The sequence below is a fragment of the Chanodichthys erythropterus genome, chromosome 16 (assembly GCF_024489055.1).
Source record: "Chanodichthys erythropterus isolate Z2021 chromosome 16, ASM2448905v1, whole genome shotgun sequence".
NCBI lineage: Eukaryota > Metazoa > Chordata > Actinopteri > Cypriniformes > Xenocyprididae > Chanodichthys > Chanodichthys erythropterus.
The window spans coordinates 12,058,122-12,073,579 of NC_090236.1; the positions used below are offsets into that span (position 1 = coordinate 12,058,122).

The 15,458-nt window shown below is 35.8% G+C and overlaps 1 protein-coding gene across 2 annotated transcripts; it reads left to right on the forward strand.

The window, feature by feature from the left end:
- The first annotated feature begins 1,934 nt into the window (after positions 1–1,934).
- LOC137002974 (cathepsin Z) lies at positions 1,935–8,083 on the forward strand. 2 transcript variants are annotated; one of them, XM_067362957.1, is made up of 6 exons: positions 1,935–2,085; positions 3,680–3,843; positions 3,931–4,110; positions 4,517–4,667; positions 7,047–7,212; positions 7,474–8,080. In XM_067362957.1, exons 1-6 carry the CDS (start codon positions 1,955–1,957, stop codon positions 7,585–7,587), a joined length of 906 nt encoding a protein of 301 aa, XP_067219058.1. In that variant the 5' UTR covers positions 1,935–1,954; the 3' UTR covers positions 7,588–8,080. The 2 variants fall into 2 exon arrangements, with proteins under 2 accessions (XP_067219058.1, XP_067219059.1); XM_067362958.1 differs by lacking the exon at positions 3,931–4,110 and having other exon boundaries at positions 7,474–8,083.
- The last annotated feature ends 7,375 nt before the right edge of the window (positions 8,084–15,458 follow it).

Below are 15,458 nucleotides of genomic sequence, written 5' to 3' on the forward strand. Positions count from 1 at the left end.
CAAAAAGCATGTTCTATAGGGAAGTATGCTACATACTGCAAAAAAATGGCTTTGTGAACATATCCTTTCACACAGGGTCTCACTGATCATAATGGAGCCTGTATTTGCTTCTGTTTCCTCTGAAAGTACACAATCTTATCTCTGGTCTAGTCATGACACAGGGGAAAAACTCATCTCTTTGATAGAGTCAGGATATACACATGCATTTAATACCTAAATGAACTGGGAGGATATAATGAACTGCAGGTGGAAGCAACAGAACGATGTCAAATTGAATCACACAGCAATCTGAGTCCACACAGTCTGCTGAGTGGACAAACTCTGATCATTAAACAACTCCCGACAGTTATGAGTACTGACGATAATTGCATTACATAAAAGTTAGATCAAGAAAAGACATACGCAAACTTCCTGTTGCATGATGAACCTCTCACTGACTTATATTCTTCTTAAAAGCCATACAATTAGAGTAGACAATCCCAAACCTTTACTGTAAACTTTTAATCTCTTAATGAAGATGGTTTTGGAAGCATTTTGTGAAATGCAACCACATGCACAAATTTGTACACGTTTACTTCTGTATATTTTGCTGTCTGATTGTAATTACAGCCTATAACCTCAATCCTCACAAACATGTTTTGGCAGATTATTTGGCCTTATTACTCTTTCCAAGTCTTTTTAATACATTTTGCTGAGGTATTTCTGTATTTTCAGACTAGAATTTTAGCAAAACAAGTAAACAGATGTGGATTTCAACCAAAATTACACCTAAATAGTAAGATATACAATACTAAATCCTTTAAATACAAAGAATGCATTTCAAAGCATTTTAGTGCCACCTGCTGCTGAGAATGAATCACTACAGCTGAATAAAATTCTGTAAACTCTACTGTAAAGCACAAATTAAACCAAACAGTGGAACCAGCAGTTATTCTGGATATAAAATAAAAAACGTGCATTTGAATACAATCAAATAAACAACGTCCTCTCATTCATGTACAGTATATGTCTGACTCTGAGACATCTAAAAACACCTCAAATGACAAATGTACTCATTGTCTGCTTTATAGAAGGATTGTGAAACTTTTTAAAAGTAATATACTGTACTGTGAAATAAGAAAGGTACACTTACAGATCACATATATTCATGTTTTTACATACTTTATGATCTTTACATTGCAAAGCTACTAAAATAATTATTACTGAGATACAGTCAGGATCATATACATTTTACTTTACATTTAAAACTTTTTAAAACCTAATTGTTCTGTTTTTTCTCTTCTTTTTTAAACTCAGAATTGTAACAACAAAAATAATGAAGTACAATTACAGAGAGAGTTCTGATTAATGATGTGCAATATTTCAAAGAGTTACCAACCTCTACCACCCTTGTAGTATTTGGCAAGTGTTACAGAATGATTTGTAATAAAATAATCAAGTGAATTGCATCATGCATGGTATCACTTAATAGCATATTATTCTTCATTTCCATTCTCAATTACATACACTCTTACAGATTTGATTAAGGTTTAAAAATTCAAATATGGCACATCTCCCATCATATCATAATTTACATAGAACGTCATAATTTCGACATTTAATGTCATGATTTTGATTTAGGATGTCATAATTTGGAATTTTTATCTCATAAATATGACTTAGTATGCTATAATTATGATTTAGTATGTCAGTTTCGATTTATGTCATAATTGACAGTCAAAATGAATACTTAGTATGTAATAATTTGTACTATTTATGTAATAACAACGACCTTTTATGTTATAATTAAGATTTAACAAAGTATATGATTGTTACGGGGCAGAAATGGGTTTCTATTGTATACAAACTGTGTGTAAATAATATAATGAGGACTTTCTCTCCAGTCCTGTAGAGGGCGGTAAAACTCTAGTTTTCGCTCTTCCTGAAGTGTCAAACTCAGATGTAAACATTTAGCATGGCGTCTGCTGTGTTTTGTTTTTCCCTTCTCCTCGAGCTGTTCGTGCTCGTGACAGGATTCACTGAAGTTCAGCAACTCTCAGATTCATGTTACAAACCGATGAAGGACCACAGACCATCAGTCATAAAGTATGGAGCTATTTCTCGTTTGTATCTAACGTTATGTGTTGTACTTGCAATAACAAACCTATTCACACAATTTACAAAACGTACTATGGTCATTTTAGTGCGATGCCAATATCCTGTACTTTAGGACATGTACCATGGTAATACCATGTTTTTGACATGTACCACAGACAGTGTTATTTGAGTAGATTCCACATATACAATGGCATTTATCATCTTATTTACATGTAGCCTACCATATTTTTACATGTTCATAATCACACAAAATAAGTCTGGCTTTCTGAACAATTTATCAAAATTTAGTTTTTGTTAAAACAAGACAAATCTGTGAATAGGGTAAAAAAAAAAAATCTTGTTTCCCTTTGAATTAAGTTAGTTTTCCTTACCCCATTGGCAGATTTTTTAGCATAACCATAAACTCGCTTAATTTCGATTAAAAAAAGAAAAGAAAAGTGCTGTCAAGTCAATTAATCACTATTAACCGCATCTAACTTAACCCTAAGGGTTAGTTCACCCATTAATGAAAATTCTGTCATTAATTAGTTACTCACTTTCATGTCATTCCACACCCATAAGACCTTCATTCATCTTCAGATATTTTTGATGAAATCTGATGGCTCAGTGGGGCCTTCATTGCCAGCAAGACAATTAACACTTCAAATGCCCAGAAAGCTACTAAAGATGTATTTAAATCAGTTCATGTGACTACAGTGGTTCAACCTTAATGTTATGAAGCGACGAGAATACTTTTTGTGCGCCAAAAAAAAACAAAATAACGACTTTATTCAACAATATCTAGTGATGGGCGATTTTAAAACACTGCTTCATGAAGTTTTGAAGCTTTATAAATCTTTTTTTTTTGAATCAGTGGTTCGGAGCGTGTATCAAACTGCCAAAGTCACGCCCCCCAGTGGTGAACCATTGAAATTTCAAAACACTTTTGATGTATCGAAGCCTCCTTTACTGAAATCATGTGACTTTGGCAGTTTGATACACGCTCCGAACCACTGATTCGAAACAAAAATATCACTAGAAATTGTGATGCTTTCTAGCCTTCTGGGCATTGAAAGTGTAAATTGTTTTGCTGGCAAAGCAGGCCTCACTGAACCATTGGAGTTCATCAAAAATATCTTAATTTGTGTTCCGAAGATGAATAAAGGTCTTATGGGTGCAGAACGACATAAGAATTAATGTAATAATTAATGACAGAATTATAATTTATGGGTGAACGAACCCTTTAATCGATTTGACAGCACTAAACTTAGTATCTTAAGTCATTTTGCTTCTCAAGTAAATGTATCTTGATTTAAGAATGTACTGGAAAACAAGACAAACATACTAAGAAAATATTTTTTGCAGTGCATTCAACATGGTATGTATCAGAGTACCATTGTATTTCAGTCTGATACAATCACAGCACTCTGGCACCGTCACTTTATGTTTTGTCAGGGTAAAAGGAACTGCATATAGGAAGTAGCTATGGTACAGTATAATATAGGTATTAAATCAAACTTAAAAGGCACTAACTTTATATTGACCTGATGTTTACACTGTCTTCTGATGATGTATTAATTGTAATATTTCATGCATGTTTTAGGACGTATCCCCGGCCTCATGAATATGTAAACGTCTCTGATCTCCCCTCCTCCTGGGACTGGCGTAACATTGATGGCAAAAACTTTGTAAGCATCACACGCAACCAACACATCCCTCAGTACTGCGGCTCATGCTGGGCCATGGGCTCCACCAGCGCACTCGCAGGTGAGAAGAACACTACAACAGAGTACAGTAATAAAGAGTACACTAGAGCAAAACAAACACGTATCGTGTGCTTTCATCCACAATCAGATCGCATAAACATCAAGAGGAAAGGGGCGTGGCCTTCTGCTTACCTGTCCGTGCAGAATGTGATTGACTGTGGCGGGGCGGGGTCATGCTATGGAGGAGATCATATGGGCGTTTATGCATATGCAAATGAGCGGGGCATTCCTGATGAGACCTGCAATAATTATCAAGCTCGAAATCAAAGTAAGACACCAAACTCTTTGCTATGAGTTACATATAAAAGCAGTTTATATCATTACAACATTTAGATTAGTGCAACTTGCAGTACTTTATTTTGCAGTCCTGTTTCGCAAGTACATACTATATACTTATTGTAGTAATTACAATAACTAGGTACTAGTCCTGAACCTAATCTTGACTCATGTAGTTACCTTATATTATTCAGTAATTTCTTGGTAAGTACACTGTAAGTACATTTGAAAGTGCACATAATGTAAAATAATGTAATGTGTTCAAGCAGCAATTTAGTTACATTAATCATGCTCTAATTACTCTTGTATATTATGCACATTGTAACAGTGAAGTACATTGCAAGGTGTGGCGGATTTAAAAATTATGTCGTATTCCTCTTCTGACTTTTGTTTTGCAGAATGTGACTCATTTAATCAGTGTGGTACATGTTCATTCTTCGGTTCCTGCTCCATAATTAAAAACTACACGGTGTGGAAAGTCGGAGACTATGGAGACGTCTCAGGACGAGACCACATGAAGGCTGAGATCTTCAAAAATGGGCCAATCAGGTGAGTTTTACACCCCTAATTTTAATTTTGAAATAAATGTAAGTAGTGAGCCACAAATGGCCTACTGTTGAGGCCTGGGGATTTTGAACATGGTTATTGAACATGGTTATCAGTTTTTAGAATGTTTAGACTTTTTGTTTTATAGTATTTTTAGGTTGTTTATTTAAAAAAAAAAAAAGAATTCTGTGTGACGCACTTCTTCAGCTAATGACGTTTATTTGACCCTAAACAAGAGAAGACAGCTTCCCTGTGGAAAAAAAGTGGTCATTAAACAAAACGTTGGTCACACAAATGGTGTTTAAAGGTGCCCTAGTATCAAAAAATTTAATTTACCTTGGCATAGTTGAATAAAAAGAGTTCAGTACATTGAAATGACATACAGTGAGTTTCAAACTCCATTGTTTCCTCCTTCTTGTGTAAATCTCATTTGTTTAAAAGACCTGAAAAACAGGTGAATCTCAACATAACACTGACTGTTACGTAACAGTCGGGATCATTAATATGTACGCCCCCAATATTTGCATATGCCAGCTCATGTTCAAGGCATTAGACAAGGGCAGCCAGTATTAACGTCTGGATCTGTGCACAGCTGAATCATCAGACTAGGTAAGCAAGCAAGAATAATAGCGAAAAATGGCAGATGGAGCGATAATAACTGACATGATCCATGATATCATGATATTTTTAGTGATATTTGTGAATTGTCTTTATAAATGTTTCGTTAGCATGTTGCTAATGTACTGTTAAATGTGGTTAAAGTTACCATCGTTTCTTACTGTATTCACAGAGACAAGAGCCGTCGTTATTTTCATTTTTAAACACTTGCAGTCTGTATAATTCATAAACACAACTTCATTCTTTATAAATCTCTCCAACAGTGTGTAATGTTAGCTTTAGCCATGAAGCACTATCAAACTCATTCAGAATCAAATGTAAACATCCAAATAAATACTATACTCACATGATCCGACGCATGCATGCAGTATGCATGACGAACATCTTGTAAAGATCCATTTGAGGGTTATATTAGCTGTGTGAACTTTGTAAATGCACTGTATTATAGTCGAGAGCTCGGGAGGCAGTGCACGATTTAAAGGGGCCGCAGCCTGAATCGGTGCATAGTTAATGATGCCCCAAAATAGGCGGTTAAAAAAATTTATTAAAAAAAATCTATGGGTTATTTTGAGCTGAAACTTCACAGACACATTCAGGGGACACTTTAGACTTATATTACATCTTGTAAAAACTGGTTCTAGGGCACCTTTAAAGTCATAAGTAATACAAATATGAGGCCCTATTTCAACGATCTAAGCACATGGTCTGAATCGCATGGCACAGGGCATGTTCAAATCCACTTTTGTTAGTTTAACGATGGAAAAAATGGTCAGTGCGCCAGGCGCATTGTCCAAAAGGGTTGTACCTAGTCTCTTAATGAGTCATGGATGTGTAACGTGCAATAAACCAATCAGAGTCTCATCTCCTATTCCCTTTAAAAGCCAGGTGCGCTTGCATCATGTCAGATTCACTATTTACATGGCAGAATACAGACACCCTCAACCTCAAGTCAGTTTAAATACATGTGTGTATTACCACGATTGGTCAAATAATTAGCCAGTTTAATTTGTCATTACTGCAGCTCGGCAATTCTAATACATGCAGTGACTATCCATTATGACATGTAGGCATTTTTAATTTCTGTACACAATAATAATCTTTTACATTGTAATGATTTTATTTTTAAAATTTGACATGTTTGTGTGCTGCTGCATGTCCCTGTGTGTGTAACAAGCAGAGTGTATGCACGCTGTTCACCCGCCTGAAGATGCATGTTACTAACGCAATCTTTAAATAACAAAAAAAAAAAAAAACTGCGCCATTGACTTTAGAGCAGGTTTTTGTTGGTCAATGGCGCAGTCAATTTCAGTTGCATCAAAATAGCAACACGCCAACAATGAACACACCTCGTTTTCAGACCAGCACGCCCATGAGGGAACAGATGGGCGCGATTGCATTTGCTGTTTAATCAACATAGGTGCTGGATGTGAAAATGATAACTGCGTCGGGCTGAAACTAGCAAATAACACTTGCTTTGCGCCTGATGTCACATTGCACTGGGTGTATGATAGGGCCTATGATGTCTGATAGAATGAAAGGTCAAAAGCTACTCAAAGAAAGTTAATTAGAACAGGATTCACTAGTTATCAGGACAGGAATAGGCTGGTTCAAAGATAGTTATTAGGTCAATTTTATTATATAGTAATAACTTGACTTGGAGGGTAAACTTAGTTGGTTTCATTTTCAATTTTCTGCATGATTTTGCCAGTACGGATGAACTTTGCAGTTGGATTGAACCAGTTTATGTACTTCTCTGTGTTGTAGCTGTGCAATAATGGCCACTAAAGGCCTGGAGGCGTACGACGGAGGGGTTTTTGCGGAGTTTCACATTGTCTCTGTTCCGAATCACATCATCTCAGTGGCGGGCTGGGGCGTCACAGAGGATGGGACCGAATTCTGGATCGTCAGAAACTCCTGGGGCGAGTTCTGGGTTAGTAGATTTACAGGACCTCTAAAGGCTTTGGTCTGACCTGTTCAGCTTTACCACACTCATTTGAGGCCTGTGGATTTAAGAAAAGAACATTCAAAGAAATAATTATGTCATCAATTACTCACCCACATATAGTGCGTTTCAACATACTGCAAGGAGAAACTGTGCTGATTGCCCCATGCATTTAATAAACCTTTTCTTGAACATGCATATGGATGTTAATTATGGCTTTGATTATATTGTGTGTTTTATCTCTCATAGGGCGAGTCGGGCTGGGCCAGGATCGTCACCAGTGCATATAAGGGAGGGAAAGGCAACTGGTACAATCTCGCCATTGAGCACAACTGTGCGTATGGAGACCCAATCGTTACGTAGATCTGGAGCAATTCCTCTCATAGAACCATGATGTTCACACACTGAAACTGCCCTGGTATCAGAGACTATGAACCTGTTACTTTTAATTGCTATAGTTATTTTTTAATATAAACTAATTGTTCAGGATGTAATTCATTGTGGTCATATCAAACATGGCAGATGTGCCATATTTGAATTTGTAAACCTTAAATCAAATCTGTAAGAGTGTATATAATTGAGAATGGAAATGAAGAATAATATGCTATTAAGTGATACCATGCATGATGCAATTCACTTGATTATTTTATTACAAATCACTATGTAACACTTGCCAAATACTACAAGAGTGGTAGAGGTTGGTAACTCTTTAAAATATTGCACATAATAAATCAGAACTCTCTCGGTAATTGTACTTTATTATTTTTGTTGTTACAGTTCTGTACTCTTTTAGCGGTTACAGTTAAATTTATTTTTATTTGTTTGTCTCTCTTTATTCCAGTCATTGAGTGAATCTAACCTGATAATTCCCTGGGGCATGTTTCACTCAAAAAAAAAAAAAAAAAAAAAGGAAAAAAGGAAGAAAGGGTTTTAACACTAGAAGTCCCAGAGAGCAGCCATTTGGCTTTTCTACCTATAAAACCCGCAGGACAGCCGATGGGCTGGAAGGCTTTAGGCTAATATCCTTAATCAGCTGTGAACAGTTGCTTTTGTTATGTAAACAATGTGGGGCCATGCTGAGCCACTTCAAGGAAACTTGTGTTTCACTTTGCCATCTTAGGGAGAAATCAACACACATGTTTTTTTTTCCTTTGTTGCTGAGATCTATTGATAAAAATAGTACAAAATAAAATAAAGAAACCAACCATTTGTACACATATTTACAAATAATATTAAAAAGTGAGTGAGTACATTCCAGCAATCACTCACAATCCTGGCACTGCCTGGCAATATATTATAAATACATTTTGTATATATCCATTATATATTAATCTTATATTTGATATTACTTCATAAGTCCATTTTTAAAAGTGTTTGAAAGATGGGTTCAAGTGTACTACAAGTGGTAACTAAATACATTTTTCTATACAGAGATAGTATGTTAAAAGCACATTTTAGTTAGAATTCATGGTGTCTCAAATAGCACAGTTGAGTACACTTAGATGTTCTTAAGATTATCTTAAGAAGTACTAAAGAAGAGCTTTTAGTATATTAAGTACAAAATAAGTGCACGGAAATAGAGCACTGTACATTATGGAAGTGTAAAAGTGTACTAAAATAAAGTGTATTTTACTGCACTTTTTTTTCACCTGGGTAGACACTCCAACACTTTCCGTTTGCATTAAGATTATTTTTATTACCACACTGGCAGATATTGATCATTTTACTTAAGTAAAATGCACTTAATTTAGATCCCCCCAGGAAACAAGACTAAATATCATATATAATTTTCTCATATAGAAAATCCATCTTGATTTAAGATTTTTTTTTTTTATTTACTTGAAATAGGATAAAAAATACTTAGTATGAAAAGCATTTTTGCAGTGTGAATGAGTGAGTTAACATTTAAACATCACTTGCACTCCCTCATTTCAGGGTTAACATACTCAGAGTTTTCACTTAACCTCCTTTCTGAAACCGGCCCATGGTCAATCAAGTTCTCTGCTTTTAGCAGCCCTCCCTCCCCCACACATACAAACAAGCCACCAGCAACCATTCACACACACACCCCCAATCCCCCTGCAGATTGCTCAGGTAATGACCATATTTACACATGAATTGATGCTAATGATAGCCAAAAGACTAGCCAGTTAGCATCCACTTGGCTAAAGGAGGGTTACAAATCTCTGGGACTTCTAGTGTTAAAAAGTTTTAAATGTAAAGTAAAATATATACGACCATGACTGTATCTCAGTAATAATTATTTTATTATCTTTACAAAGTATGTAAAAACATGAATTTATGTGTATATTATATACAATGCAACAGTACTTTGGGTCCATATTCCATCTCTCTATACATCAAGCAAGGGGTCAGAAAAAGGTTGAAGACTCCTATATAATTTGAATATATATATATATATATATATATATATATATATATATATATATATATATATATATATATATATATATATATATATATATATATATATATATATATATATATATATATATATATATATATATATATATATATATATATATATATATATATATATATATATACACACTTGTGTGTGTGTGACCCTAGACCACAAAACCAGTCATAAGTCACACAGGTGTATAGCAATAGCCATTGTATGGATCAAAACGATCGATTTTTATTTTATGCCAAAAATCATTAGGATATTAAGTAAAGATCATGTTCCATGAAGATATTTTATAAATTTCCTACCGTAAATATATCAAAAGTTGATTTTTGTGAGTGGATATGCATTGCTGAGGACTTCATTTGGACAACTTTAAAGGTGATTTTCTCAATATTCAAATTTTTTTTGCACCCTCAGATTCCATATTTTCAAATAGTTGTATCTCGGCCAAATATTGTCCTATCCTAACAAACCTTACATCAATGGAAAGCTTATTTCAGATCATCAAATGATGTATAAATCTCAATTTCGAAAAATTGACCCTTATGACTGGTTTTGTAGTCTAGGGTCACACACAGTTATAATTTAATAAGAACCATTATTCAGACTAATGAGAATTACAGACAATAATAATAGTAGGTCTAATAATAATAATAGGCCAACATTTTATTTGTAATGCACCATTCTGTGATCTTGCTTCCAACCATCTTTTTGATCTTCCTGCATTGACACCATTGTATGTGAACAGAACTGAGCTGGATGATGACATCACTGTTTTCTCCAGTGCTGATATAGATACATTACCTAAAATTAATAATTATTGATTTTTTTTCATTTTTTACCAATTTCTTTAAGAGCTGCTATGCAGCCAAAAATTATTTGACTGTTATCATTGTAAAGCTGCTTTGACACAATCTGCATTGTAAAAAGTGCTATATACATAAAGGTGACTTTACTTGACCCATGTCATGCAATCTCATTCCTAAATTACCACAATTTGCCTGTCTTTGACAAAATCACACCGGAACATTTAAATGTGTGTTTGCTCTGCCGCTGATCCAAAGAGAGAATTTATCATGTATAGGTAGGTATGAAACAGCTTCACAAACAGTCTTTTCAACCACACGATATCGTTATTTCTGTGTTACAAACATTCAAATTATCACAAAAGTACTGGGATAAAAGTTTATAGCTTGGATATAAACACTGATGTCTATAGGAGCAATCAAAATAGAGCGAATCAATGTATTTGTCATTGAATCATTCATTCAAGAGATTTGCTCAAAAGTGCAGCTTCATCCAGTAATAAAACAAGTGAAGTACTTATGAGCGAGTCATTGAATCATTCACTCAAACCGATTTTTTTTAAATGATTCATTCAAATTGATTAAGTAGACTGCAGCAATTAACATTTTGTCAGAACCAGAAAATTGCATGTTATTTTGTTTAGCTGTCTGTTCAGAATCATGATCTCTATTTGAAAAAAAAAAAAAAAAAGATTCTCAATTTATCCAGATTTGTGCAGCTCTAATAGGACGTATAGTATTGCCATATTGTATTAGGCTATGCATTTACATGTCAAAGGTAGACCACGGAAAATGTGTTTTGCTTCAATTTAGGCTAACCTAAAAATAATTGGAAGAGACTGACATTAAATCCTTTTAAAAAGTATTTTACTCTGTTTATATATGTGTGTGTAAATGTGCTGCCTGAGCTATGATCTGGTGCTCTTTTGCTTTCCCTCTCATCTGGGCATAGCAACAGCACTACAAGACACTGTATTGGTCAAACCTCACTGCAGGAAACCCTGCAGTTCGTTACATCTCCTGTCAATCAAACAGAACACGAAGACATGGTTTCCGACTCCAGGAGAAAACAAGGGCACTGGGGTGGATAATTACCCAGCCGTGAGGATGCTGAGAGGCGCAGCCCTCTTCTGTTCTGAACTCTGGATGCCATCAGACCGCGTTTATTATTAACATGCATCTTCTGATCTCTCTGCACCCGAAAGCGTTTGCTTACATTTGATTTGAATGGCTCAAATCTAGATTAGAATGAGGATGCCAAATCATCTGCTCTGCAGAATCCGTTAAATGACATTAGTGGGTTGAATTAAAAGATTAGATGTATTTTAATTGCTTGCATTGTGTTTCGAGAGATCATAAACCCTGCAAGAAAATTTGGTGCATTATTTAGTGCGCTTACAAATCCGATTCGTCTCACAGGCATCGATCCAGGTAAGAATCATATTTCATAATCGTATGCATAACGTAAGGTTGCATGCTATTTAACTGTCTCTAGATTAAAGTGTGATGCTGTATTAATGCAGTGCGTTTTGCAGACCTGCATCCCTGCTACATGCGTTGCGCAGCAACCAATCAATCAATGCCATTGATGTTTTCAGAACTGTTACATTGTTGCGCATGATGAAACCTGCTCTATAGGATGCAAGAAGGCAATATTAACAATGACTGGAACAATTCTAAGGTTAATCAGGCGTTATTGTAACTAGAGATGTTGTAGTGATGCATTGCAGTGCATCATTTATTAAAACACCATCCTTACTTAGATTTAATGACTTGCATTAAGCATGCTTCAATGACAGCACAGTTAAACCCATGTGGATAACGAGCCGGTTGTACATAGTGTTCTTGATGTAGGTTACTAAGCACCGTACTGTACAACAGTCTGCCTACACACTCCAATTCTGCATTGCAGACTGAATGATGACACACCAAAACACACTCCCACTGGCCAAATGTGGGGCAATGCATGCAAGAGTTTGCTTTTGGCTTCATGTGCGAATAGAACTGCTTCTTTCATGTGAAATATTATATGCCACTGTCATTCAATAGCAAGACCAAGGTAAATAAGTGCATTCATACAGTAATACACAAGGAATGGCAAAAGAAAAGTGTAATATTGGTACAAATGGGGACTAAACAGCTTGATTATTGCAACAAATAGTCATTGAACGCTACAGTGTGCTGTGTCTAAGATATGGGTTTAACTTCTTGTAGCTTTGATTCATGCAAGTGGGTTTTTACATTGATGCTTTTATTATTTAAACTGCAATGTGAAAAAGTATGCAATGACATAACTGATAATAATCATAATCGGACGACTTATTGTTTAAAATAAAAGGTATGCAACCAATGTTCTTTGTAAAGCTGCATTGGGAAAAGTGCTACTGCATACTAATAAGTTTCCTTTAGATAGGATTTTCCTCTTCATGCGTCTCTCCAGTGCAACTTCAGCTTTAATTAGCTTCCCTGTGGAGATGTGGTAAACAGCACCTGATGCAGGAGAATCATTAGCTAATTGGCAGGATCGATGTTTTCCTCCCCTCTCTGTAAATCACTCACTGTTGCATCGGATACCGAACTTGCTATCAGTGTTTTTCTAGCCACCTATACAGTATAAAGAAATAGCTCACCCAAAGACGAAAATTTCTGTCATCATCTGCTCAGCCTCAAAATGCTTGTTCTTCTTCTGTAGCTCGTCTTTGGTCTTCTGTGGCATTGTGCTTCTGGCTGTTCCTATATAAAGCTTTTGTATAACTTTAAAAGACTGAGATATCATGATAAAACAGCAACTGCAGCCTATTTTACTGCCAGGCTGATTAATTAGCTGAAATTTGGCCATTTTGAGATAATTGGAATCAACTGATCACCCCCAAAACCTACAAAAAGACTTAAAGGAGTGGTTGATAATGATTTCACTTTTTTAATGTTGCTGTTTGAGCATAAACAACATCTGCAAAGTTACGACACTCAAAGTTCAATGCAAAGAGAGATATTTTCTTTTACAGAAATCACTTTTTAAGGACTACAACAAACAGCTGGAAGGGACTACAAGCTTCTTCCTGGGTTGGTGACATCACAAACCCTAAAATTTACATAAACCCCGCCCCCCGAAAACATGCAACAAAGGGGGCGGGGCCATGTTAGGCTGCTTTAGAGAAGAGGAAGAGTTGTTGTAGTAGACTGTTGTTGTCATACGCTGGATTTGCACAAAAGATGAACATGACGGCACATGCTAGTTGATGAGTTGAATCAACTCCACAGCAACTACATCAATTTATCCACTAACCATTTAGAAATGTCCGGTGTCCTTCTGGAAAGGGGGCGGGAGCAGCAGCTCATTTGCATTTAAAGGGACACACACAAAAACAGCATGTTTTTGCTCACACCCAAATAGGGGCAAATATGACAAGCTATAATAAATGATCTGTGGGGGATTTTGAGCTGAAACTTCACAGACACATTCTGGGGACACCAGAGACTTATATTACATCTTGTGCAAAGGGCATTTTACAATCCCCTTTAATGGATTTTGGCTCTCAAAGTCAGTTGTAAATAAATATTGAGTAAATATACTCAATTTCATCTCGGGTATGCATCAGATAATGGAATCTGCATTTGAAAAACTAACCGTGTGTCCTTGTGTTTGACCGACAGAAGTTCTCGGACATTCTGCTTTAAAAATGGAGCTCTAACTTCATTGCATAATACCCAGAGATTTACTATGGCAGAATCAGCCTGAGGCATTGATTTCCGTGTAGGTGCTGAAGTCGACACTTTCTCCGCTGCAGAAGCTGCCGGGGCAACAGTATCTCTCTAGCAAAAACAGCAATTCCTAGAGGATCCCAGAAGGTCTTTACAAATGCGGGAAAGTCTTAAAATGATGTTCACGAAACCCGAGACAAAACTACCACTGTAAATCTGAATATACAATAACCCCAAACAACATCTGGACACTTAAAAATGCTAGAATGTCATTGAATTAGATACTAAATATCAGTCTCAAATGTTGCTTCTCTACACTTTTTCCAACAATTTTAAGTGTAGTGTGTCCAAATATATTTTAAAAACACAGTATGTGACTAGAAACAGCAGTTTGATTACAGTTATAAGTGGTTGATATATAAATTGTTACAACAAAAAGTGTCTTAAAAGCACAAAACAGCAGGACAAAACCAGCACCAGCTCTTCCTTTGATTAATAATACATCACTGCTAAAAACCTTCCCTCACTGAGTCTGAATAATGTATCGGCCCTCGAGATGAATCTGAGAAAAACAGAGCAGGTGAGGACAGAAAGAGATGGAGTTAATGATAACTGATCCTGTTTTGCTGGCGTCTCTGGCTGCAGGACAGGAAGCTCAGAGCTGCTGCGTCTGTTGTTCAGCTTGTCATAAACGTGTCACTTCCTTTGTCAAAGCTGCTGTCTGCTGACTGATAGGTCTGTGAAAGACAAGGAAAACATTTCAGAAGTGCGAGACAGAGTATAGAGTTGATGACTGTGAATATATTAGCAAGCACCAGTAAAACATGGAGGGTTGTTGAGTTGCATCCCACTGGAGAAAATGCATCTGTAGAGAGTCAGATAACAACATTCTGCTGAGAGACGAACAAGTGAAGACCTAGATCTACAAATGGAGGCTTAAAACACAAAACATTCTGTGTATTTACATGTTTAGATTTGAGTTTGATGAACTTAAAGCATTTAAGGCAATCGGTTTCCTCAAACCGTTTTAGTAGCTATATAGTTGTTAAGACTTAGTTAGATTTGTTACCCGAATTCAAACTGAATGTGTGAAAATAAACTTAAAATCTTTAAGTTGAGTCTAATTTTTGACTAAGCCAGCACTAAAATAGAAGTTCGTTTAACAATGTATATGAGTTGACAATTGGTTTCAAAACTTAAATGTTTTAAGGCAATCGGTCTCCTCAAATGGTTTGAGTTACCGTAACTTATCGGGTTTTAAAGTGTTTGTTTACATTTCCTTATGAAATTATAAT